Genomic DNA, 26,910 nt, shown 5'->3' on the forward strand with positions numbered 1-26,910 from the left:
TACGGAGGATCTCGCACAAACACGACCCAGCTTTCACTTAGCAACTAGCGGCCACGTCCACGACCTTCAGTCCCAACACTGCTCTGAGACGGCCCCCGAGCCTCGCAGACAGGGAGAGCTGGCCCTTCTCAAGCAAAAAGGCCGGAACTATCAGGCTTTCGGTCTCTGCCTGCTTTTGAGTTTTCCCCTCCTTTCCTCTTGTCAGAGGAGGCGAGCCCTCTTTCGGTTTCCTTCCCAGCGGCTGCTTCTACTCCACGCGTGGAAACGGCACAGCCGAGTTTATTAGAGTCGTATCCAAAGTGATGTAGACAGGCTCCGAGGGAGAGCTGGGGGTGGGGGGGTGCGGTTTCTCCTGAGTGGGGAACATGGATGTCCTGGCACCCACTGTGGCTGCTCCGACGTTTTTGGGGCGTCCTTTCTGTTCTCGGCCAAGCTCTCGGCAGATAAGGTTGCTGAACAGCTCTGGGTCCTAGACAGGGAAGGTCTCTCTATCTCTATCGCTCTCGCTCTCTCTCTCTCTCTCTCTCGTCTCTATCTCTATCATCACCTATATCTATATCTGTACCTATATCTGTATCTGTATCTATTATCTATATCTATAGATTTATCTATCTATACTTATCATTATAGAATACACACACACACACACACACACACATATTAGTTTCTAGAAAATGCCAAAAGACGTCATGAAAATGGCATTTTTAGGATTTGATGTTCATCGTGGAAACATGTAGGTTGGAGTTCCTAGCATATATCACCCTGCGTGTAACAGGAGGGCAATAAATGTTTAATTAACTGACCAAGTGATCTCTATTCAAATTTATGTGATTCATGACCCTGCACAGAGGTAGCCCAGTGCGTTAGCAGGGGGGAGGTATAAGCCTCCGATTCCTCGTCTGTAAAACCGGCGGGCTGGTCTCTGAGGTCCCTTCCCTGGCCATTCTATGACTGTTACTAAGGTCCACTAACTCCTTCACTGAATACAGCAACATGAAAACAGGGACGTGAGGTTAGCACTCATACGTACGCACGTCAGGCAAACCGGAGGGGAAGCCTTAAGTAAATATGTCTGCCACCCCTGTGATCGAGGAGGCCCAGGCTCACAGGTCCATATCAGGAGCTTGGGACCAAAGGTGATGGTGATGAGCTCAGGCTACATATACGGTAAAGCAAGAACAGTGGTTTCGATTTTGTGTAGTTTTACCACATCTTTCCTAACCATTAAAAAAAAAAGTATCTCTTGATTAAAACAAACTGAACAAAAGTCACCCAACCCAGAATTAATTCGATAAGCCAGTGTATTTTCAGCCCCACCTGAATCTGGAACTAAATATTTACCTGACTCTGGAGTAGAGAATACAATCGTTAGCAAGTAAACAACCATTTTCCTTTTCTCACGTGCCCTTGGAGAAACAATTCTAACCAAACGTAGGCAACTGGCCTTCAGTCAGGTACATCTCCATAATCACACTCCTCTGATACAGAAACGCTGACTGATGTTTCTTTGTCTCAGAGAGTTTCAACACGCCTGCCTGCCTCTGCCTCAATTAAAAACCTACCAAGAAGAGTCACCCACCAGACTGGTTCGCTATCTTGTACAGTACATAGACTGTGTTAGACGAAAAAGTCTGAGTTATTTATGATCCAACCCCGATGCACTAAATCAGCTTATCAGATAAACTCCAGTGGTCCTGGAAGAGTGGCAGACACATCCAGATGTGGCGAATGCCCACACGAGGTCCCTGTTACCTGCGCATCATCTTAGGTACGATGTACCTGAGATCATGAGGCTGCTCTCCAAGGGTCTGTCTCAAAGAGAAGCTCCGAAATCTCTCCGACAGGGACAGACACAGAATTTTTACTCAGGTGAAATAAATTACCCCCTATCAACTGACTCCCACCTAGATAAATGTAAATGTCTGTCCTCTTCTTATGTGGAGACTGTACCAACACTGGTTTAATACTAGTTTTTAATCGGGACTATAAACTGCACTGTGGGAAACAGTCCCTGGGTAATGACTCGGTTCTAAAACGCTTTCCGATGCACAACTTGATGGTGGTGAGTGGGGAGCGAGGAGGAAGGAAAGCATGCTGGCCTCCCATCTTTCCTCAAGATGTTAGAAAGGGATGATTGAATTGTTTATGATTTCGCTCATAAATTACAAAGACTTGATGGCTGAGATTACTTAGATCCAAAGATCTTTTATAAAAGCTTAACAATGTCAGTAATTCCTGTTTCTCTCTAATAAGTACGACTCAACCTTGGAAACCCCAGTGCACTTCTTGGGACCCCCAGCTGGTGCTGGCCGAGCTATCGCGACTGAACCCAGAGCCAGCAGAGGCTCTTCTTCCTGCGACTTCTCGGCTTCATGAGACAAGGGGTGATAGCACAATGGAATCCGAATGACGAGCAAGCAAATGAACGTGAGGGAGATAAGATGAGCTTTAGAGCTGAAAGATCCATGGCTTTCATGTTTAGTGACTTAAAAAATAAAGCTTCCAGATAATCAAAACTTAAACCACAAGAGTATGAGGAAGGCAAGGTCTTCATGCTCTAAGAGGTCACCTGCAAAGATGAAATCCAATTACTCAGTGGGTTCCTGGCAAATCTTGGCCTGAACACAGCTATTTCTTCATGATCATCATTATTTTTCCACTGGACCTCAGGGAAGTAGGGTTAATTCTAATCCTCACACATGACACACACTTACTAAGAGCTAATGACCATGACAACGACCTAGAGCTACCTTACCTTCCTCCCGTGCAACTGATTTATTTTAGTTGTTTTCAACTTAACATAAGAGTGCATGATGTTCTATATCATCTGTCAGGGCTTGCTCATTTCTTCTGGTGTTATTTTGCTAAGGTCCATCCAGCGTTGTGAATTGCTGCAGTGCATCGATTTAAACTAATTTAAATATTAACTTTAAATGAACTCATTTAATATTAACTTTAATATTCCATTGTGTGAATATAGTGTCGTTTGTTTACCTAATTTCCTGTTAAAGGGCATTTGGGTGGTTTCTAATTACTAAGGTTCATACCAAGCGCCAGGTGCTGTGATAAGCACTGGGCACATGTTATTTCATTTAATCTCCAGGCCGTAAGACAGGGTGCTCACCTCTGTTTTTCTCTGAGAAAACTGAAACTCAACGACATTAGTCACTTGCCTGAGATCACAAAGTCGATAAGAATGTGCTCTATGCGTTGCATCAAATGAAGAAGTGAGGATTATCTGCCTTTATTATTAATCAGTCTGCCATTATTTGGTATAAGACTGTCCTTCCATTCATGAGAAAAGAAACTCATTATCTTATTTGATACAAATGCACAATAAATAAGAGTCTCCTTGATCCTATATGTCAGCGAGTAGGAAAAGTAAACTCTTCTTGGCCCTCTAGGAAGGTTTCTTAGTTGAATTCCAGGAACCCCACGTTCTGACTCATAGTTTAGAACACACATGCGCGCACACACACACACATATGCATACACACACACACACACACACGAGCATGCTGCTGTGTGGGAAACAGAGGATTTTCTTCATAATTTTAATGTACACACATGAGCCAATTTAATCAGCTTCTCCGAGAACTTCAGCCCATGCCAGATTGCAAGCGTGCCGTTTTAGTGTGAAGAAGTTAAATAACCATTTGCTCTAAAGGGAAAAAAGAAATCCTCCTTAACCCAGTCTCGCCTTAGAACTCGGAGATAAGGGAAACACTTAAAAAACGGCACTTCTCAAAGGCTGATGGCACCACTGAAAAAACAAGGGAGGCTGTTATCACAGTGGTCTACTCATCCGCGGTACAAAATCCGGTTGTGCCATTAGACCGACCTTGCACATGGTAAGTGGATTTTAAAATGTCTCCTTTTCTTTGAAATTAAAAACATGAACTCTTTGAGCTCATGCACCACCCCGTGACGAGTCCTGACTTCCATAGTACAGGAGCCATGGCTGTCGCAATGCCACAGGCCCTGGGCCAGGTTAAAGGGATTATGAACTAGGTTATTTTTGTCTCAATTTCCTGGGAGGAACCAGAGATAATACAACTTCCTCTGCTTATGATTTTGACTCGTGGGGCTACAATTACATACATATACGGAATGGTCCCATTTATTGAGGGAGTGGGGGGGGGGCTGTTCAAATGTACTAATATGATCAGGACCCCCGGGGAATTTATTCATATTTCGGGGGAATACGATAACTTGGAGCCTCTGGGAAAACATAGCCTCTTCGAAGAAAGGAGAGGTAGCTTCAAAGTCACACAAAGTGCATATCGTTTTATTACCAAGGTAGAACAATCTAGAAAACTATTCATTATTCTCTTTTAACTTTTTAATTGTGAAAAACATAACACATGGAAAAGAAAACATGGTATTTGCATGTTTTTGAATAGTAATAATTAAAGGGACACCCATGTAATCACCACTCAGATTAATTCATTTCCCGTTCGCCCCAAGAACCCTTGCTGGAGGTGGATGCCATGTTCATGCCGAGATAACTCACAGATTCTAGTCCTAACCTTACCCCCAAAGTTTGCCACAAAATATCTCATTTTATTACTATTTTAACATTGCTGTAGTATATCGATAGTCTTTGGAAATAAATGACATCGTCCTATCTATAGCATTCTGTTTTTAGTAGTGGTATTTCTATTTACAAAATACAGTAATTCTCGATCGCCGAAAATGTCAAATCCTTGATCCGCTTTGTGTGGTTCCGTGCTTTCAAATTTACCACACGAAAAAAATTATTTAATAGTTTATCATTATATACATTTCTGTTACATTAGGATAAGAGACAAGTTCTGTTTAGAAAAAACTCTAAGAACAGTTTTTATATTTCATTGTCATACTGAAAACAAGTCAGATTTCCTTCAGCCTCAAAGAGAGTGTCTATGTCAAATTAAGTTAAAGCTGGCAGCAAGTTACACTTATTTTTTTTCTAAATGGGAAATGGGTTAAAGAACAGAACCCACGGTCCCATCATCTTCCATTCAATCAGAAAGAACCCCTACACTGAATTTAACGCCTTTTCATTTTCTTGGTTGTCTTTATTACTTTACCATATACATACATACAAACATATATGTAATATCGCTAAGTTCTGCCTATTTTTCAACTTTATATGAATAAAGCTCCAGGTAGGCAGGTACCACTCCTGACTTTACCACCACAACCTTACGTTCATGAGATTCCATCTTGATATGTGTAGCTACAGACCATTCGTTTCCACAGATAGGCAGTATTTTTACCATAAGAATGTGCCGTATTTTTGATAGCCGTTATATTTTTGAGGGACACTTGTGTTTTACCTTCAAGAGCTTCAAAAGCTCATAAAAGCAGGCTGCTATGGATACTTCTGCTGGCACACATGCCTTAGAGTTTCGCTAGGATATGTATCTGAGAGTGAAGTTTGTTGGGGAGAAGGTCTATGTAGGGACAATTTTACTAGATAATACAAATTAGTTTTCGAAGCATTTGTACCAGTGTATATTCCCACCAGCAGGGGTTAAGGGTGCCTTTGTTCCAAATGCTGGTCAACCTTTTGTACTGTCAGATTTCTAAATTTTTGCTTATCTTGTGGCATGAACTGGCTTTTGTTCATATACAGTTACCATTCATGTTTCCTCTTCAGCCAAATGGTTGTTCATGTCTTTAATCTGTTTTTCTATGCGTTCTCTGTCTGTCTTAGTGATTTGTAGAATCACTTCATGTATTCTGGAAATCCGACTATTTTCAATTATGTGCATTGAAAATCATTCCATTACTTTGTGGCTTTTTACTCTCCCCTTTAGCATATTCGATAAACAGAAGTTCTTAATTTTAATATCATCATAATAATTAATCATTTTCCTTATGATCTACATCTTTTGTGACTTATTCAAAAAATTTCCTTACCCCATGTTCATAAAGATATTCCCCTTAATTTTCTTCTAACTGATTTCAATGTCTACTCTGGGTCTGTTTTGGGACTCTATTATTTTCTGTTAGACCAAACCACACCAGTTGCAATTACTAAAGCTTTATAACAAGTCTTGATTGTCTGGTAGGCAATATAAAACTTACTTTGAAAATATTTTTAGCTTTAAAAACAATATAACAAAATAGAAACCAGAACTTACTTGGCTCTGGGTTGATGAACTAATCCCGGAATCTCTTTATTCGTTTTAAGTCTTGCATTGGAACTGGCACTTTTTTCCTGAAACACATAAACATACACATTAAAAGAAAGGATGAGAATCAGCGATTCGACGACAGCATGAATTTTCATCACAGAAATACTAGATTTGTTCGGGACCCTCCACAGTTGGTCCCTTCACAGGATAAAAGTCCTTGCAAAGACGTTGCGTGGTCCGGGTAGAGCTGGCAAACATTTTAACTGGGAGCATGGTCATGAAAAGAGCAATAGCTTTATAACAACTATGACTCTGTTGAGAAAAGTAAGTACGACTAATATTTGATTTTTAGGGTGAGTTATTGAAAATAGTGAGAGAATCAAAGAAAAGAAGATTCTAATGTCAAAAAAGAGCAGCAGAAGAACAATCACAGCCACTGCTGACTTGCCCAGGTTAACCGACTTCAATGTGTTTTATTTGTACAAGACAACAGTAGTTATCGAGACATAAAATTTGCGCAAGGACCTAGCAGTAACAGGGATAAGGACATGACTAAAAATAACTGTTCTCCACCCACAACAAATATTGGGATTGAATTCAGTTGAATTAATAAAATTCAATACCAGCCTGTATTCAAGAGGCACTTTTTGGCCGTTAGCCTGGTCTGATTTCTTATGCCCAGTAAACCAGCCACATGGGAAAGAATCGCTCGAGTCTTAGAATACTGATATATCAGCAAGCACATCATCCTATCTTAATAATATTATTGCTCTGTATTTTTACAAACATTGTATTTTTAAAAATATTAGAGATACTTTATAATTTGCTCACAAAACATACCCTTAAAATGAAATGAAAGACTATTCTAAACTAATTTAAGTTTAGAATATATACTAATATTTAGGTAACTGTATACACTCAAGGAAGCTGAGGTGTGGCAATAAAGACCCGGGTTAGAGAGAGGCATAAAAACTCGTGTGGGCCGACCCACCGTCCTCGACCACAGGCAGAGTGACGTGGGATGGCACAAACCCGATGGTCTCAAAATGAACTCAGAATTTTAAGTCCATATTTCTCTTAGGACAGCAAAAGCCATTGATGTCAATGAACCTCCAACGATTTACATTCCCTGGTCTTTATTTATCATTTAACATGAGCTTATCTGTATAACATTGGTATTCCGAACCAGAATGTAATTTTGTTTGTGATCTTCTAGGAGAAAATAAAAATGAATCATTATGATTCTTTTGAAGTTTACCTTACTTTCACTGAATTTAAGGATGTTTTCATGGATATTTAAAAAATATGATCTATATATTGTTTCCTCTGCTGATGGGGTCAGAGAACAACAGGTGAACTACCTTGTTTTTTACAAAGCAGGTAAGAGAACAACTAGAAAGCCTAATGCAGTAACTCCAGGAGAGTGGGCCTACGCCCCCTGCCCCATCTGGGCCACAGTGCCCGGCACCTCATGGGAGGCACTTACCAAATATTGGTAGAATTAATCAACTTCCTTTTAACAGTTAGAGATACAAATAGCTCAAATGTAGTCTCTCTGCTGGACCAAAGACATAGGTTCCCTCCAAATTAGTTACTTTTCTCCCTTAAACTTTCTGTATACATAGATTAAGCATTAAAAATGGACCTATTTAATATGACAGAAACTTATACTTTTTCTCTAGTCACATAACTTCTCAGACTCTTTGAAACTAAATGGCACATTGCAATTTCAGACATTGCTGGGTCAGGTAAGCAGCTTCTAATTTTAAGGATTCAGATGACATACAATGGTATGGGTTATATTCAATTTATTAAACTGTACCCTTCATAATTACATTGCCTACCAAATCTTCCTTAAAAACACATCATGTGGTTGCTAAGCAAAGAAGGAATTTCCTCCAAATAATAGAAACTCAATGGATGAGCAGAGCCTTCCTACTCAGGTGAGACAACAGGTGACCCATCAGGATGGCACACACAGGTATGCACTTCTGGGAAGAGCGAGGGCCAAATGCAGGAAGGAAGCCAAAGGGAGGAAAAGCAGCTTCGGGCTTCCCAGTTAGAGAAAAACAAAGTAGAATTTACATTCTATAAAATTCCCCCATTATTAATGCATGATTAAGTGGTTTTAATGAATTTATAGAGCTGCGCAATTATCACCACAATCCAGTTTTAGAAAAGTTCTATCATCCCAAAACATTTCCTCACATCCGTTTGCAGTGATTTCCTGTTCTCGTGTGTAGGTCTGGGAAACCACAAGTCTGCTTTCTGTCTGCGAATTTGCCTTTTCTAGATTCATATAAATGGAATATATATTCCTATATACATATAAATATTTATATATATATATATATTTATAACCTTTAGTGCCTGGCATTTTCCACTCAGTATTAACGTTTTTGAGGTTCATCCACATTGTAGCAAATTTCAGCATTTCACTTATTTTAATGGCTAAATAATATTCCAATGCAGGACATACTGCTTTTGTTTATTGGTTCATCACTTGAGGGCCATTGGATTGTTCCAGACAGCAGTTGTTATGAATAACAGTACTGTGACCATTCACATACGAGTCGTTGTGGGGACATATATTTTCATTTCTCTTGGGCGGATATTCCTAGGAGTGGAATTGCTAGATTATGTGACATGGTAAGTTTACACCGAACTATTTAAGATGTCACCTATTTAAGATGTTTTTGAAAATGGAAAAGCACTGGATTCCCCCATCGGCTTTCCACAGAGCAGTTTCCAAACCCAGCCCCGGGATCCAGGGGTCCAACGGAGGAGCAACCACGTCAGCTGCGCGACACTTAGGGGCTCCATCAGTTGAAAAAACACCTCCACGTTTCAAAAACGTTTGTAAACTGATGTCAGGTCGTGACGGGTTTATTTAAACAGCAAATCAAACAACTTTCTCCTGGCGTGTGGAATAATTTTGTGTATTTGTGAACAGAACACACCTGTCGGTGTCTAGAGTAGACCTGTCTCTCCCTTTTCTCTGATGCTGGTGACAGTCAGACCAACCGAATTCATGCTCCTGCTCCCGGATCCCTGGGTAGCATCTCTCTAAGGGAATGTCACGCTACCAACAGGAACTGACAGCTTCTTCAAAAAATTCCCTTAAACGTCACCTCCCTGTTGGCCAGAGATAACACTTCTTTTTCCTGTCACATCCTTGCCGGTGGTGTCCCACTGAGTCTCAGGGGACTTAGGCAGTGGCAGCCCAGTGAGGCTCCCTGAGCTGGCTCTGGGTCGGAAGTGTGGGAGAAACCTCACTTTCTTTTCTGGGGGGCCCAGCAGTATAGAGACATCTCAGGGTCTGATGGACACAGGAAGCTGGAGGCAGAGAGGAAAGCAGTGGAGGTCGGAGTAGCAGCTCCAGAGGCTGCTAATGAGGGACCGACATGGAGGAAAGACAAAGGCACCAAACAGAGATGCTCGAGGTGGTCCTCTCCACGCACGGACCGCGTCCGCGTGCACATTTGAACTGCTGCATTTCACAAAGCACACGGACACTAGAAAAGGTTATTTACTAAGTAGAATTAGGAGATTGGTGGTGGTGGGGGGGGGCACACATATTTAAAGAATAGGAACACATTCAGCTATAAAATCAATGAGTGATCGGTCCAGCTTTTGGGATATAACCCACAGAATGTATTCTCTCTAAGATGATGTTGTACGTGCAGTTTCTCAAGTAGTAGTAAGTAACATGAGATAGCACACTGCCTCCTTCAAGTATAAATAAGTTTTATCTTCTGTCTTCTGCATGATGGCGATTAGCTGAGAATTTCTGGATGGAGACAAATGGTAAAGACGAAGCTTCTAGATGTGGTTGTTCACTTGGGCCCACCAGTATCATTATAGTTACGTAAAGTCAACACCTCCCTTAAAATCACTTGCTCAAAGAGATTATTAGAATTATTAGTGTTTTGTTGAAATTATTTAGTAGTGATGAAGCTGGCATAAAAAGTCTCAGCATTATGGAAATTCTTTTTCTATAAATTAAAATACACCCATGTACATCGTTTTATATCAAGCAAATGTTAAGTGGGGCAAGTCAGTTTTAAAGCACCTAATATTTTTCATATAGTGGCTTCTCAAGGCTCATTGAAAACATTTAAAATATTCTTTAAAAGGTAAACAGCATTGTAAGGAATTGCTCAGAACAGATTTAATTGTATACCAACAAATCCAGAACAAAGCTATTAAATCACTATGTCACGAATTTAAAAGAAGCAAACTATAAAGTTAGAAATTCCACTGAGAATTACAAATCGAGAATATCTTCAACAAGGTGACGACGTATCTTCGGGTTTTTTAAAGAAATATTATGTACACACCCGGAGAATTAATTAATTTCAAAGAACCATCTTCGATTTTTGCCCAAGATGTTTGTTTCAGTTGGGAAAGGGTAGTTTATGTTGCAATAAAAAACAACCCCTTATATCGGTAGTTTAAGTTTATGTCTTGCACCGGCTCCATGCCCAGCACAGGCTAGCAGAAGGGCTCTGCTCATTCTAACCCAGTGGAAAACCATAGCAGAGAAACCTAACAGCCCCTGCTTCCCCCTAAAGCGGTGTTTCACGGTACTTATGTGCCAGACTGAGCTTGGAAATCAGAGATACAATCCTCACCCACTAAAGAAGTGGACAGACGTTTAAAAAGGAGAGAAGTATGTGGGATGGCACCTAACGCAGAGGAGGAGGTCAGGGAAGCCTCCTGGAGAAGGAACCAGGCAGGGCTGGGTCTAGAGCAAAGGAGTTATACCTTGGCAAGGGGGAGACGAGGATGTAGCATGTACTGAGAGGCACGCAGAGCCCGGCAGAGCCAGAGAAAGCCCCGGGGTACCAGGAGGGCACACGAGAGATGAGGTGGTGAGGTGGGCAGGGGCCGGGCCGAGAAGGGTTCATGCTCGGCCATCTGGATTTCCCTTTGAAACGAGGAGGAACAATGAAGGAGTTTGTGTAGCTTCTGGCGAAATGTCAGAATTGTGTTTCAGAGGCGGAAGCAGAGAGGCCACGAGGAAGCCATGCCAGTAAATGAGAAGAGAGTCTACGAAAGGCTGACCCGAGACAAGCGGGGTCGGCACAGCAGAAAACAGGCCGCCTCTCCACTTCGCGCCCGTGTGACCCGAGCAGACCACACGACCTCTGCGCTTCAGGTCCCTCGGTTGTGAAATGGGGGTAAAAGCAGTCCCTGCTTTGCTGGGACAAGGAGCGAGAAATAAAAGACAGCTCCCGTTAATATGATAGTTGCTCTGGGAACAGGGACGAGATTTGAGAGCTGTCGAGAAGATTCCTGTGTGCTCACTCCAGCCTGGGCATCTTGCTAGGCTTTGAGAGAAACGACAAGGAAAAAAGGCAAACGAGATCCCTGCCTTTATTGAGCAATCGCAAATGTCATAGAAAAAATAAAATAAAAAAAAACCCCGAATGCTAAATTACAATATAAGAATTGATAGAATTTGAGGTCAGCGCAATCTACAGAGGAGACGGAAGAGGAAAAGCTGTAGCTGAGAACGACAGCCACGTTTTTGGCTTAGCTGACGATCTTTCCTTCCTTGCTACGTATGCGTGATGGGTGGGTTGACATTCTAAGGAAAGGTTTCTTTCTGGGACAACAAAGGGAGGTATCATGGCTACCGATGCAAGAACAGGGCTGGGCAGAGGCGCGTTTCTCTCGAAGGGAACGAAGCTTACGCTTCCAGGCAGAGCAGCGGTGCATATGGAGAGAACATCTGTCTGAAGACCTGGAGTTGGCTGGCTGACCTCACGATCGTGAATCTCATTTCAGGCCTGACTGGATCCAGGTGCTCAAGCACTATCTCCTCTTCTCGCTGGTTCTCATCTTAGCCCATCGCCTCGGTTTCATTTATTCATGACCCCGTGGCAACCTCAGATTCAATCCTTCCAACTCAATCACGGCCCCAACAGGTGAGAGGGTCTTGCTTGTTAGCCCCAATTACAAGAATCCCCTGCCTGTTGTCAGATGCTGACCCCTGGGTAAGGGGGTGGGGTGGGGTCTCTTAGCAGGAATGAGAGGGTTTGCTGTGACAAGAGAAGCAATAGTGACTATATCTTTTATTCTTCCACAAATGAACTCTCGGTATGAAAAAGATTTTTTCCTATTACTATACATATTTACAAACAAATTCTCTGTTGCATGTATTATGATTTTTTTAAAAGTGTATTTAAAAATATTTTTTTATGGTTTCACATACAGGAGTTTTAAGTTTCTGACTGGTGGAAAAGAGCTGATTTACTTCCTCATCATTATTTCTTCCTTCACTTCTATGATTAGTTCTGGCTAATTCTAAATGTAGCTCCCTGCCATACTCTCCCTTTTATTCCTTTTGCAGCTTCTCCCATCAGAAGTCAGACTCCATGAGGGGACGTCGATGTTTTAAAGGTGCCCCGAGGCCGCTCTAGCTAACAGGAGCATCAGTTCTGTCCGGGGATGATTATTTTACAACGTGGAGTCAGTCATTAGATTCCTATACACTGTCTTGACAGGTGATAATCAAACCTGGCATTGTTCCATCATTGATGTGCTTTTAGCTCAGGGCTAAAAAGACTGGTGGGTTGTAGCAAGCATTTGGGTTGAAAAAGCTCTTTAATAAAAGTGATATATGGTACTTGGACAATAAAGAGTAAGCACTATTCTTTTCTCTTTTTCTTTCTCCTTTTGGAGAAATACGCTGCTAGAAATATCTTTATTCTAATCTATGCAAACAGAATCGATCCTGAAATGCTTAACGGGGCGTGCGTAACCACCACTGTCTTCATTTGCTTGTCTTTCCAGTTCTTCACGAACTTTCTAGAAAAGCTCCCAAACTTTTCCACATTTCTTTCTCCACATGTCCCCTCAAACTTGGTGTTCATTCCCTAAGACGCGTGAGCCAAGCACTTACTGTTGATGTGGGACCAGGATGGGACGGGGACCCCTCGGACAGCCTGACATCAAGCTGGGGAGAAAAGGTAAGAAGGCATGACCTATGGCCCCTGCCACTGTCATTCTTGATCTTCCTGAGGTTCTCTCATTAGGAGGCTTTCAAATTAGGGGTTGATTGAATGATACGATAAGCCTCAGTTTACTAAGTCCACCATTACAGAAAACCGTGTCAGAATTTGATCTCATTTTCTCCATTCCACTCACTCTCTCTAGATCCTACTAGGAAATACGTCTTGAGAACAAGTTGGCTTGTTTCCCCATTCTTTGCCTTTCGACTTAAGTGAAAATCTTAAAAAAAGTAGAGCCGGCACTGAGAGAAAAATATGTTAAAGTACATGTTTAAGAGTTTTAATGAACCATACAGGCCTGAACACAGGGCCAGATCCTCAGAAATGTGTCTCAGTTTAAAATTATAATCCTTTAGGGATATGTTTGAAACCATCAGTGACTACTTATTATATACAGTATATTATATATAGTATATTAATTTAGTTACACATATGTTTAAAACCACCGATTTTGTAAAAATTCATATTGATTTAGAAATATTACTCTTTTCACAACCACATTTCATAACACGATTTAAACTTTTCGGGTGCATCCGACACCAGCGTTTTCACAGTCACTCACTTTTTGAGTTTTCTACTGTTTCAGAGGCATATATAGCATTTTCACCACTAATGTGCTTGAAATAAAATACAGTCAGAGTTTTTGTGTATTTGCCCTTTTAGAAATCTGATTCCGAGCCATGAGTGCCCATTTAGAAGTGGTGATCGTTACATCGTTCACCATTTACTGCAGCATTGTTCAAAGTAACTGTTCAAAGGCTGTATAAGATGACATACAACTAATAACTCAATTAGATTACTTTTTCTCACTTAGAAATAAAACCGGTTCTGTTAGAAGACCTCTATGAGCATCTAAAGTGATCAGTGACTGAAGATAGTGTTTTAGGCTAATGTGTTCCCCCCAAACTTTGCGTTCAAAATAACAAGAGCGCCTTTTACCATGGGACTCAAATACAAGGTGCCATTCACTTTTCCGAAGGATAATTAAGAGAGAGAGAAAAAAAAAAGAAACAACTCTGCTTATGTTCCGGCATATGACATACCATAGTGGAAACTCTTACCATGTGCAGAAGACTTAAAGGCTATCTTTTACCGAAACTCATGGTTTCCTGGTAAAGCTCACTACACCGGTTACCGATTTTATCTTATTTTGCAAATGAGATACTGAAATAAAATCTCACAAAGGTGAGAGCCGTATCGGTCGTTCAACAGCCAATTTGGTAGAAAACATGCCGCGGGAAAGAAAACAAATCAAAACACGCATGCGTGCTGGTACAGCTGCTTACACGCATGTTCCCTCTTGCCCCTTGCTCTACCTCTCGCGGTCATTGTTACAGAAGAGAAAGCTGCAGAGCACAGGTGTAAATTACGCATGCGAGATTACAGGAGGCCATAGGTATGTATGTAACTGATGCTCCTGCGACAATCTGACAATGGAGACACAGAGCGTTCGATGCTTCGGTCTCTTACAATTGCAGAAATAATAACAACGGGGAAAAATAATGGCTGTCATCGACGGCACCCCTCCGAGGTGGCAGAAACCGTGTCAGCGCAGACGAAACGCCAAGCACAGGCCCTGCCATGTGGAAAGAGCCCAACAGACATCGGCGAGTATTATTACCGTTGTTGTAGCTGTTATTAAGTTTTTATCATTTAATCCTCACGACGACTTCATGAGGCAAGCATTCACGGAGAAGAACATTAAAAAAAAACGTTAAGGGCACAGAGGCTCTGAGACATTTCGTAAGTTACCCGAGGTCAGAGAGTTAACAGCCAAGAGGAAACAGGAGTTCTGCATTTGCATCTCTTTCAATAACTATTTCTCGTTCTTAAAAATGCCAAATCTATATAAATTAAAGAGGGCGGGAGTAAGAGTAGTCTACACAATTTTAAACTACCCCTGTATGTTTCAATACCTAAAGATGAGACAGAGGCCTGGAAAGAACGCATAATTTTAAAGACGCAGGAAGAAACCTGGAAATCTCCCCATGGCCGTGGCTGAAAATCAGCATCTATATTTCCCAGACCAAAGCAAGTCAAGGCCACACAAGTAACGTGAAGAGATGAAGAGCTCTGAGTAGATAATACAGAACAGAGGGACCAGGTACACTTGGTTGGAACAGTCATCGGCGAGTGCCTCTCCCAAGGCATTCGAATTTAATTTTTTTTGAGTTACCACTGATTTAGAACATTATATTAGCTTCAAGTGTACAATGTAATAATTATAAGTATTAAAAAATCATCACTGAAATAAGTCTAGTTAACATCCGCCACCATACATAGTTATAAATTGACCCCTTAACCCATTTCTCTTCATCCCTGGCAACCACTCAAATTTAAATTTTTTAAAAAGGTTATTTCTGCTGGTCAAATGATATATATATCTAGTAAGACACTGGAGCTGCCTCTTACTATAGAGAGCTAATTGTTAAATATTCAGGAGTTTTTAAAGCCAACTGCTGGTAGTTTGAAATCAGTATTTACATTATAAAAATTGGCAAACAGTATGAATCAGCCTCCCCTCACCCTAGACCTCTACCAGAGAGTTGGTTTACCAGCACCATGTACACACACACACACACACACACACACATGTGTGTGTGTATATATATACATACATACATATACATATATGTATATGTATAAATGATATGTTGGTTTACCAGCACCATGTGTATATATATATATATATACACACACGTGTGTATATATACACATACACACATATACATATATGTATATGTATAAATGATATGTATAGATATAAATGATATGTGCATATATATGTGTGTGTATATATAATCATATATAAATGATTTTGTTTTAGATTCATTTGCCATCTCTAACTGAGTCCTTGTTCTATGCTTAGGACAGGTTTCATGAGCAGGGTAGAGTGGCCTTACATAATTAAGTAGAAGTTTTTCCCCCAAATACCCTTTACATGTGGTCAAGAGGAAATCCAGTGGAATGTTTCGGAAAGAGTGGATGGGAATGTCATCATGTCACTTTATAAAAAAATTGGGTTAAAGGGACCTAAATTCTTGGCTTTCTTAGGCTCACTTTCCAGGACAAAATTGCTATGCCATGGTCCTCTCCACAGCGCAGTGACCTCTTCTTGCACTGATGACAGCGAGACCCTTTTCCATCTCTAGCTCAAGTTCATCACCCTGGTCTCCAAAAAAGCACAATCTGGCTATGACCACGTTCTATCACCGTTATGTCTTGTAGAAAGCTCTGGTTTTTTCCCCCTCCACATCAGGCAGTTGTCTGTTAGGACTTTTCTTTGAAAGAACACTGTGATCTGGAAATGAATTAGTGTTTCCCTGTTTAACCTTCCAAAGAAAAGAAAAGTTCAGCTCCCAACAAAATACGAAGCAAACAACAGAATTGAGTTAATCTGTGTACAACAGGACTTGCAATCCTGCTGTAGAAAATTCTCACACTTCCTTGAAATGACCCCTGAGAAAGGAAGTGAGAGACCGGTGGCAATGGGGACGACCGTCTCCTTGTCCACGTGAATGATCCTGTTCTACTGCTTCCGTGGCATCTGGACCACTCCAAACCTGCCTGAGACTCTGAACAGGAGCTGCAGAAGCGAGTCAAGGGAGCGTGGTGCACGCCACCTGCCTTGTGAGGAAAGGTAAAATAAAACACCGTGATGACATCCTCACTCTCCTGGGAAGAATCACCTTCTTCCTCACTGGTCCTGGCACAGACTTGTCATGGTGCCTCAGCTTATCTGTTTACATACCTGTCTCTTCTTACTACAGGTTGTTTTAAATGCTTCAGCCTAACAGAATGGGGCCCCCTTAAAGACAGCGAGAGTGTCTCATCTATCTTTGTATGCAGTTGATGACCACGACAGGCACCCAGTAAAGACTTGAGGAAAGGATGAACGAACATTTGTCATCCTTTCCTTGGGTGCTACCCTGTTCAACAACATTAATCTCACTTGGAATACGAGGCTGGGCACTAAAGGGCGGGCAGATTTTATGAATGAACTTTGAGGCAGGGGCACAAGGATGGGATAATTAAAAAGACAAAGGAATGGTGCTTTTATTGTAGCCTTTGCACCCATTGGGTTGTGGCTCAACGAGAGGAAAAAAAGAGCAAGGAATACTGTTTATCCAAGCACGTGGGCATCACCACTTTTAAGAAGCTCAGTTATAAGAACTTGAGAAAGTTTTTTTTTTTTTTAATAGGTTCTAACTTATTTCAAACAAAGAATATGAGCTTAACCTACATCATTTCACTCAAAATGCCTTTGATGAATTTTCAGCATAAACTTTTTGGGTACTAACAGTAATACATGTCGATTATTACTCTCTTAAATTATAATACTGATCGTGTCATGTAAGTAAGGCCTTCTACATAACACACAGCAACGTGGAGTAGTCAAATTTACAGAGACAGAAAGTAGAATGATCCTTGCCAGGGGCTGGGGTGAGGGAAGGATGGGGAGTTAGTGTTTAACGGGTACAGAGTTTCAGTTTAGTAAAACGAAGAAAGTTCTAGAGATGAATGGTGGTGACGGCCGCATGACAACGTGACTGTATTTAGTGCCACAGAACCATCCACACTTAAAAATTTTAAAATGGTAAATTTTATGTTATGCATATTTTACTTAATTAAAAAAAATGCACAGCAAAGGTTGGAGGGAGTTCTCACCTCCGGCCTCCAAGCTGCCTTTAGACTTTCTTGTTCACGTCATCGAATCTATTTTATGTTCTCTCCTTATTTTTATACACCCCCAGATCAACATTAAACAGAAAACAGATTTATGTACAAAGACCTGTTAAAATATTTACTTATAAATTTATATAGTCTGTAATCTCAAAGGATAATCGATGTGTCACACAATCCATTGAACAACAGCAGTCCGTAGGTTTGGATGAATTGGGGCAAACTGCACATCCTATAGAGGTTTAGATATGAAAGGATTTTAGCACTATGTAATTTCACACACGTGGAACCTTATAAATGTCTTTAGACTTTGAGAACTCAGAGCAAACTAACTTTGTGAAAGGCAAATATGGGTGTTGGTTTGTTTGTGTATTTTCCCAGGAAGAGGCTGTAGAGCCAGACTAAAAACCCAAAGCAACCAAGGGAACTAGAATTTATGCAATGGTCTTATAGGGGAAGCACCAGAGTTCGGAAGAGAGGTACGTGATGAGGTCTGGAAAACTGGGTCTCTGACAATAGCCAGATCTTTAAGAACCAGACTTGGCCACTTCCTGTCTGTAAATTTTGCATGTAACTTAAAATCTCAAAGCCCCAATTACTTTCTTTGTAAAACAAAGATAACCGAGTGTCTCTCATAAAGCACTGCTATCCCATTAAATAAATTACATAAGATTAAATAAAATAATGCATGCATCTAAAAGATAGTAGATATTCAGTAATTCTTAGATATTATTATTATATATCTTCATGATGTATGGCTATTATTTATTACTATTAATAAATTTATTCCTAAGTGATATATATTTATGCTTCTTAGAAGTAACCAGGCCAACCTCAGAGATCTATCCTGAAATACTTTTGGTCCTGATGTCATGGGGTATTTAGGAGCAAGGAAGGTACCTTTAAAGATAGTAGAATACAGCTCCTGCATTCTACGCTGCTGGTCACCAGGTCTAGAGAGACTAAGGGGCTTGATGAAGGTCCCACCGTTAGTGCCAGAATCAAAAACCTAATTCTTTAATTCAGGGCTCCCTTCTGCCTACCGTGGAACTTCTGGAAGTGGCAGAGTTATAAAAGCGGCTGAATGTTCAAACCTCACCTTCTAGCCCTGGACTGCGTGCCAGAAGGAGGAGAAACATTGGGAGGCGACTTGCTCTGCCCTGTGATGGCTGAATGAGTAATGATACCGGCTAACAGTTACTGAGTGTGCCAGGTGCACCTGAGGAGAAATCCAGGGGTATGCTAGAACACGTTAGGAATGCAGCAAGGAACAACTTTTAAAACATAAACAAACATATGTGGAAGCCTTACAGCGTGATCAGATAACATGCCTCATCGGACACACCCCTGCCATCCGCCCTCAGGAGACCATGGCCTGGGGCTCCCTGGCGTCAGTCCTAGTTGAGCATGGAACGCCAGGCAGCCGACCGGAAGCTCTGTGCACGTGGGCCAGGTGTGTGGACTGTGGGCTTTGGGGAGATGACGGGGTTTTTTAGTTATATAACCTCCAGGAGCAGTGTGCTTGGGTCTGTTTACATGGGCTGGGAGGGATCCCAGAGAAGGTGTATCTCGCTTTGTCTGGAACGCTCTAAACCCCCTTGCCAGCATGCTGGGAGCCAGATGGGGGAAAGACAACCAAGCAGCTTGGCATTTGGAATGCAGACTTGCACTTCGAAGCCCTGATTTCACGTGCCATTTCTGCCCTTAAGAGCATCTGGCTGCAAGGAATGAACACGAGGACCCAGGAATATGCTTTTTACCCCACTTTCACCTGCATTTTGAAGAGGTATCTAGCGCTAGCAATTCCTGATTCTTTTGTTCATTCTACAGCGTAACTGGCTGTCTGGGGTTTGCTAGGCCAGTTGCCGCTCTCTGTGTTCTCCATCTTGCCAAATATCGAGATGCTGCCTTCCGTTCTCCTAGTCGCAGAGGATTATCATTATTCTGTAGAGTCCTTTAACTGCTGTTTTCCTGGCATTTTAGAAGGAGATAAAAGGTAACGTCCATGTTTCACCTAGTCTCATCGAGGCACTTGGTGTACCTTTTCTAGTTCTACAACTGAATACGCTAGCTGTTATTATTATCTGTATTTAGCATCGAGGAAACTGAATTTCAGGAACTCGCTCAAGGCCTCCCAGAGGGTTTGAGCGCAGGCCTTTCTGACGTCATGACCACATCCAGGTGTTCGTGGTGAAATGATGACAGCAACGACTGTCCAGCGCCACTGAGCACTCACTCGGCAGTCTGTGCGTATTAACTGCAGCAGCTCTGTAAGACGAGCTATTACTATTAGCCCATTTTACAGAGGAGGACGTCGAGTCACAGAGTGGGTAAGGAGCTTGCCCAAGATCATGGAGCCCAGAGAATCTGGCTCCAGAAGCCGTGTTCTTAACACTTACCAGCGACTGTTCAACACACCACGTCACCGTGTGGATTCCCACCATCTACTTTAGGACCCTCCCCTGCTCTGCTCTTTGACCTTTCCTAGATGACTTACTCCAGAGGAAAACAAAAATCTCCTTAAACCAGCCAACCAAAGCAGAGACAATGAATAGAAGACAGCCAGAGCTAAAGTAAAATCATTGTAAAAATATTTGCACAAGAACTTATTCTGCTAGATCACACTATCCTCTGTTTATAGCTACCTTTAGTCAAAGAAGAGTGTGAAGAATACTCCAATATAACTAGACATGTAAAAATCATATATATTTTTCGAGAGGAAATGCTAACTAGATTTGCTTCCTAGTCTGACAGCCTAAAATTATGTATGCTAGGGGGTGCTATTGAACAATTTTAGGGGTTTCATCCATTTCTTAAATTTGCATGCAGTAGTGCTTTGGGGTAGGATGAACTTTAAATTTGAATTAAAATCTGTTTAACTTCAGCCTGGTAACTGTTAGCCAACATAATATTTTACTGCAGAAAAAATTTAAAGGTAAGTTTATTCATGGCATATACAGTTAGTTCTTATTCATGTAGAAGCATTAAGTGCCCATTATTTTCTATTCCACTTGTATGTCCGAGAACTCAATTAAAAGATAATAAAATGGAGGTGTTAAAACCCAAAGAAAGTGTCACTGTCTCTAGAGCATTATTGATGGTGTGAAGACTTGTGTCTTGGGGCAGTTAACAGAATCTGCAAGCTAAAGGAAGCACAAAAACCAAATTAGTGGAAACCAAACATTAGCAATCAGGAAATCTTAGTTCTAACTCAGTTGCTCCACAATTAAGCTAAATAATTAAGTGCATGTTAATAAATCATGATGAGGTAAATACACAGGATTAGGAAGGTTAGAAAGTACAGCGGTGCTTATGCTGAATTAGGCCACACGAGCCGTCTAACACAGGAAACGGGAGTAACTGAGGCCACAAAAGGCCAGACAGCATACAGACTCGCCTCCAAAGGCCATAGAATTAGGAATTAATATATATCCTTCTATAAGTGTATATAAACATATATCCTTTTCTGAACTTTTGAAAGTAGCCTAAAAAATTATTTGTTCTAGAGTTGTGCCTACTGCACGACATACTTTTCATAGCAGATGTTCAAAATTTTTTGAACGAACAAAGAATATCTATTGACTCCAGTACTTAACAAGTTTGTAGTGCTTTAATACGCGTTTCTTCAAAGGAAATGAAGAATTGTCTCTAGGCTGAAAGGCCCAGTGGAATGAATGACAACTTCCCAAGATGTCACCTTGATTATACCCTCACTGCTTCAATACATCGCTTCTCCCACGTGGAGTGACTGGCTCGGAGCAGAGGCAAAGCCTTATACACACCGCTCTGGCGTTTTTATGCGGGTGCTAGGGCAGTCTGGGCAAAAGGAACTCAGTGAGCACTTGCCAAGTGTGTGGGAGGATCCTGCAGTTGAGGGAGGCCCGTTACTCGGTGGTTTAAAGGTGGAGACGGACAGACAAATACCATCTTGCTACAAGAACCGCTTACCTACCTTCTTGAAAACTACTAAGTCAAACGTAATTTTTTCCTTCCAGTTCTCAAGTCCGAGATAATTATTGCTTATGATGAGAAGATCTGACGGCTTTTGGAGGACTGAGGAGAAGTGGTTTTTCTTGCTTTACGCGAAACCCATGTGACTTGCTCCATGTACTAATTTTTTAAAACCACCTAGAGTTTGTGCTTGGAAACGGTTTTCGGCAGCACGCACAACACATAGGCCCTTTTTCAGTTGGCAACTTGGAAACTACTATTCTGGGATACAGACTAAAAAAAGAAAACCCCAAAAGCCTTTTGGTGGGTGTATATGATTCTTAGATGATTGAAAATAAAAAAAAAAAAAAAAAAAAGAAAGAAAGAAAGAAAAAAGAAAAAAAGAAACTAGGAGAAAAAACTCAAAGTGTCATATTTAAAGTAATCCTAAAAATATATCCATTCATTCAATAGGGAACATCAGACATCAGACTTTTGAAACCAAAAGTTACTTATTAGGGGCTGAAAACACTTTAAATACAATATTGGGGTTAAGGCAAGTGACCTGTGTCCTTTAACTCACATATATTGATCTTAAAATGCCAAATTTTGGCTTCGTCTTGTCACCAAATGTTTGCTGTCTCCCAGGTAACATCTATCTATGAGGCCAGGGCCCTGTGGCCTTGCTCAAGGTAGTTTGGCAAGATTTTGGCCTGGATACTGGGTGGGGGGTAGAGGACACAGCCATGTATTTTTGAAGCGAGCAGAGGGTCGAGTGACAAAACTAGCTCTGAAATACACAGAAATGCTCCTTGCTCTGGCACGGGACAATTCACGGGGGGCTCAGCGAACCCACGGCTATGCAATTTATTCTCGAAAGGGTAAATGACCTTGTCAAGATGATCTCCACTAAAATTGGATTAGCCTACAAAAGCTGGAAATGATATCTGCTTAGCGAAAGGTTTCTCATGGAGAACTCAAATAGTGTCGCAAACCAGAATGCTCAGGCAATGCTCGACAGAATTAAGAAAATAAACAGTTTTAAAAAGGCCCTTAAACACATTAGAGAACACCGTGTACATATAGACAACTGAAGCACTAATTAAAAAGAATTCTTATCTATTCATTAAAAAAGGCTCAAATTTAAGAGCTGCCATTAGTCACCATCTCATTAATCTACATTGAGAGAATCATTCAAGGTCAAGGGAAGAATGAATTTCATAGAGGCATAATTGCCAGGAACTGGCTTCTTTTCAGAGTGGCAAGAGGGACCATGCCTGTTACATCTGAGGATTCTGGAGCGTCTGCTTCTGGGGGGTCATGGCTTGTTGGTGTGGCGTTGATGGCGGGGGAGAGGCTGGTTAGCTCAGCTAGGTGATCCTTTATCTGCAGAAAAGACACCTATGAGTGACTCAGCTAATTGTAGATTCTCCAGGAAGGGGTGTTGGGATACTATAATACTTGAAAGGAAAAAGTCTGAATTTCCTTAAAAATACTCCGATTTGCCTTTCCTTTTGGCTCATATGATAACACGATCATTAAAAGGAAATACTACTAGGAATTCTGACTTTATACACACCAGAGAATCTTACACATTCTAGTAGGTTAATGCAAAAGGTTTTTAATCTCTAGGTTTGCAAAAATCTTTTCATGTCTTTTCTTTGGTTCTTAGAAGCTCCAAACATGAATTTACTCTTTAATTTCATCTTTTACTCTCCTTTGAGTTAAACAATCCAATATCTATCAAGCATTAATGTGACAGGCACAGTGATGAACTGTCTCTTAAGGCAAAGTAAACATAACCTTCTCTTTTGGCCTCTTCGACTAAGTAGAAAATACGACTAATCCTGGTTGTTGAATGCATGTCTGCTTTGCATTGAGCATCTTACAAGAAGTCTCACGAACACTTTAAATCGTGTGGCATTTTACTGATTGCCTGCTAGAGAAGTAGATACTGCGCACTCCTTATCCACATGTTACAGATAAGAACATTCAAGCTCAGAAAATACCAGGCATCTCAATTTTCCTGTACACCGGGGTAGGTACCGGCAGAGTCTGAACTCTAACCAGTCAGCGTGACTCACATCTCTCCTCTACGGTTCCGTCTACAAAGGCAGCAGGACCAACCAGCAGTGACTGGGCACTTAGCTCTTGCTAAGCACTGTCCAAAGGTTTTCCGTGTTATTAACTTATTTAACCTCACGATAATTCTATGACGACATATTATCTTAACAGTCACCTTTCAGATGAAGAAACAGAGAGCTGAAGGACCCAGCCTCGGCTCACACAAAGCATCTGACTCCAGACACCCAACAACGAGCAGGAGCAGCCTGGGAGTTCCTCTTACTGGTTAGCCACCAAAGGACCCTGTGTCTTGGATGCTGAAAAAGGGTCCTCGAGCTGGGTGGATATTTGTACTTGACCTTCTAGCTAAAGAGCTCTAGATGCTGTTGTTCGGAATCTAATGGGTCATGTGTATTTTGACTTAGGAATTCCTGGCACATAAATGGCTGTATTAAGCAAAAAAGTCCTAGCCACTACCCCAGGAAATAAAAGAAAGAATGCACAATTTGTCACCTTGCCAAGATCAAGAGCCCGAGTGATGCGCTCACACAAATCAGGGCCACAGAAATGATAAGGGTGATTGACTGATGGACATTAAAGTTTGTATGTTCTGGGATGTCCATGCTAACAGTGTAGGGGGAGATGTGAAGAGGTAGCTGAAGAAGAAAACAGAAAGCTAAGGTGAAAACAGCAAGCCGAGCTTCTGTTTTAAGGGCTGCTAATGAATCAGGGGGAAGGAAGAAGAGACAGGAAGCAGGCCGGAAGGACCCAGCCCTCAGACAGCTTGTAATGGCCACTGAAGCCAGAGGCCCTTTGCCCTCATTATTTCAAACACCAAGCAGGTGAAGGAGGACATACGTTCGATTTTGTACATAGACCTGTGTCTCAATTTATATAAAAAATGGGGTTATCCCAATGTCTTTTTAGGACAACTGCACGCTGGCGAGGTTCCACGAGAACGTCCCACTGCACGTCCAAATAGCTGTGCCCAAATCATGCCAGTATCGCCTAGAACACAAGGTTCCATCGGCTACATTCTGTACGAGTACTGCTAAGCTAACGGTGGTTGTTTTCTTTTACGTTAAAACAAAATGACTGTATAATATATGGTACATAATCAGAGAGCACCCAAAGCAATCTCAGTCTCCTGAGTCAGGAGTCTAAGGCGTACGTCAAATATCCCCCATTTCGTAGTCCAAAGATGGCAGACAGCTCCCATGCACGCGCATAAGTTGGCAATAATTCATAAGTTGAAGTAATGTTTCCCAATTAGAGAGAAACTCTTCACTGTTCAGAGCAAGATAAAAACCGATAGGAAAAAAAAACTCGACAACTAGCATTTCGGGAACAGAGTGGGAAGGGAAATGACATAAAGGTTAGCAAGCCTCGGATGTTCGGGCCACTTTCATCACAGAGTGACTCAGTTGGACAAAAAATAGAAGTGAATTGTCTAAGCCGAGACAATCTTCCATTCATCTTTTCCTTTCTAAAATTATAGCCCTCTTCCTTAACGGTGAGGATTGTGTTTTTACCAAATGTGGAGTATGGGCTTTTCCCCTTGGCCTGGTCCTCCTGGGCTTTGTAACCAAGCAGATGCCACCTCTCGAAGGTTTCTAAGGCTCATTCTGTTTTCCCTTCCTTTATCCCTCCAAAATAAAACCATGGCTTTTTCTGGTTAAAAGCATTACAAGAGTATACTAACCTAAAAAATTAACGAAGGTTCCTCCCCTCTCGTTTTGTTTTTAAGCAACTAGGGGCCTTCCCCATTCTCTTTCTTTGGGTCGATGTCGGATTAGCTTCCGGCAGGGGCCCTGGGTCTCCCCTCCACCTAGATCCAAGAGGCACCAGCCTTCTTCCAAGAAAGCCTCTTTTCACAGCAGAGGCTCTGTGTGTCTGGGTGCAAGGACAGATTTTTTTTTTGACATGTGTCGTTAACGTGCAAGGCCATGTCTGCCGACAGGCACTGCGGCATCGCTTTCCTAGGCTGGGAGAGGAATCCCGCTCCTGCAGCCGACCTGTCCCTCGGCTTTATCCAACTCTCACTGGCCTCGGTGTCTTTGTCCAAGAAGCCAAACAAACCTCTTGAAAATAAAGACTGGTATGCCTGTGTGGGTGGGGAGGGAGAGGAGTGCGCCATTACTAATTAGGGTAACATTTCTCAGTATCTTTCTAGAATACAGTCCAAAACAAAGCAGAAAGGAAGCGGCAAAGCTTTATCTCTCTTTAGCAGCCGTCCTAGCCTGGGGCTAAAGTGAGTTCACTTCAGGGGTCCATTGTGTCCAGATGGCCCAGAGGGCCAGGGCTGCTCACACAGTGACAATTTGTACAAGGCACCAAGTTGCCTCCAGGGAAATTATTTTTCCTGCCAGAGGCTTGTTAGCTAAGTCAGAAGAATACCTCAGTGTTGGAGGGGAGCTGCTATGAATTCTTCCTCACTCAGAACTTGTGATTTAGTCAAACCTCCCGCCCTGTCTCACAGGACTCTCTCTCTCTGACTCTGACTCTCTCTCTCTCTCTCGCTCGCTCGCTCGCTCGCTAATTGCATCCCTTGATCTGGGAGCAAAAGAGGAAGGGAGGTTTCATCAGAAACCTCAGAAAAATTTAGGAGCACAAAGGAACTCTGCTCCAGAACTCTGGGATAGGAAGGTAACAGGTGTCTCTGCATGTGGGTGTTGAGTGTGTGTGTGTATGTGAGTGTGTATGGATGTGTTCATTCCCATATGAGTGGAGAAGACTCATACGCAGTTCCAAAGAATGGTGACTTAATGAGGAACCTTCCATAATGAAAGCAGCAGCATCTGGCTGTGGACATGGCTGCTCTTGGCTTGGCCTGAGGGGCTGAGTCGGTACAGATGCATCAGCAGCAGACCAGAAGGGCGTCTCCCCGGCAATGATGGCTCCTTAGCTCTGGGCCCAGCAGCAGATCCCACAGGAAGCCAGAGCGGGGTAGGTGACAGGAAGCCAGTGCCACATGGTGGCTTTGGGTCTCTCTGTTCGAAGCCACCCATCAGCTATCTCCTGAAAATCCCAGGGATAGCTCAGGAATCTCAGAAAGGAGGGGGCGTGGGGGTGGGGTCTGCTCCAATACA

At 41.9% G+C, this 26,910-nt stretch overlaps 1 protein-coding gene across 2 annotated transcripts in view; it reads right to left on the minus strand.

Annotated features, from left to right (window-relative positions):
- Positions 1-26,910, minus strand: part of CUNH1orf21 (chromosome unknown C1orf21 homolog) — a 187,609-nt gene that overhangs the window by 22,111 nt on the left and 138,588 nt on the right. The window contains exons 4-5 of one of the 2 annotated variants that reach the window (XM_016145606.2): positions 13,036-13,089; positions 6,132-6,208 (exon numbers count right to left, since the gene is read on the minus strand). In XM_016145606.2, the coding sequence (XP_016001092.2) occupies positions 6,132-6,208; positions 13,036-13,089 (131 nt within the window). The remainder of the gene's footprint in view (positions 1-6,131; positions 6,209-13,035; positions 13,090-26,910) is intronic. The other variant, XM_016145607.2, reaches the window with a different exon arrangement.

The sequence above is a fragment of the Rousettus aegyptiacus genome, unplaced genomic scaffold (assembly GCF_014176215.1).
Source record: "Rousettus aegyptiacus isolate mRouAeg1 unplaced genomic scaffold, mRouAeg1.p scaffold_m13_p_17, whole genome shotgun sequence".
Classification (NCBI taxonomy): Eukaryota; Metazoa; Chordata; class Mammalia; order Chiroptera; family Pteropodidae; genus Rousettus; species Rousettus aegyptiacus.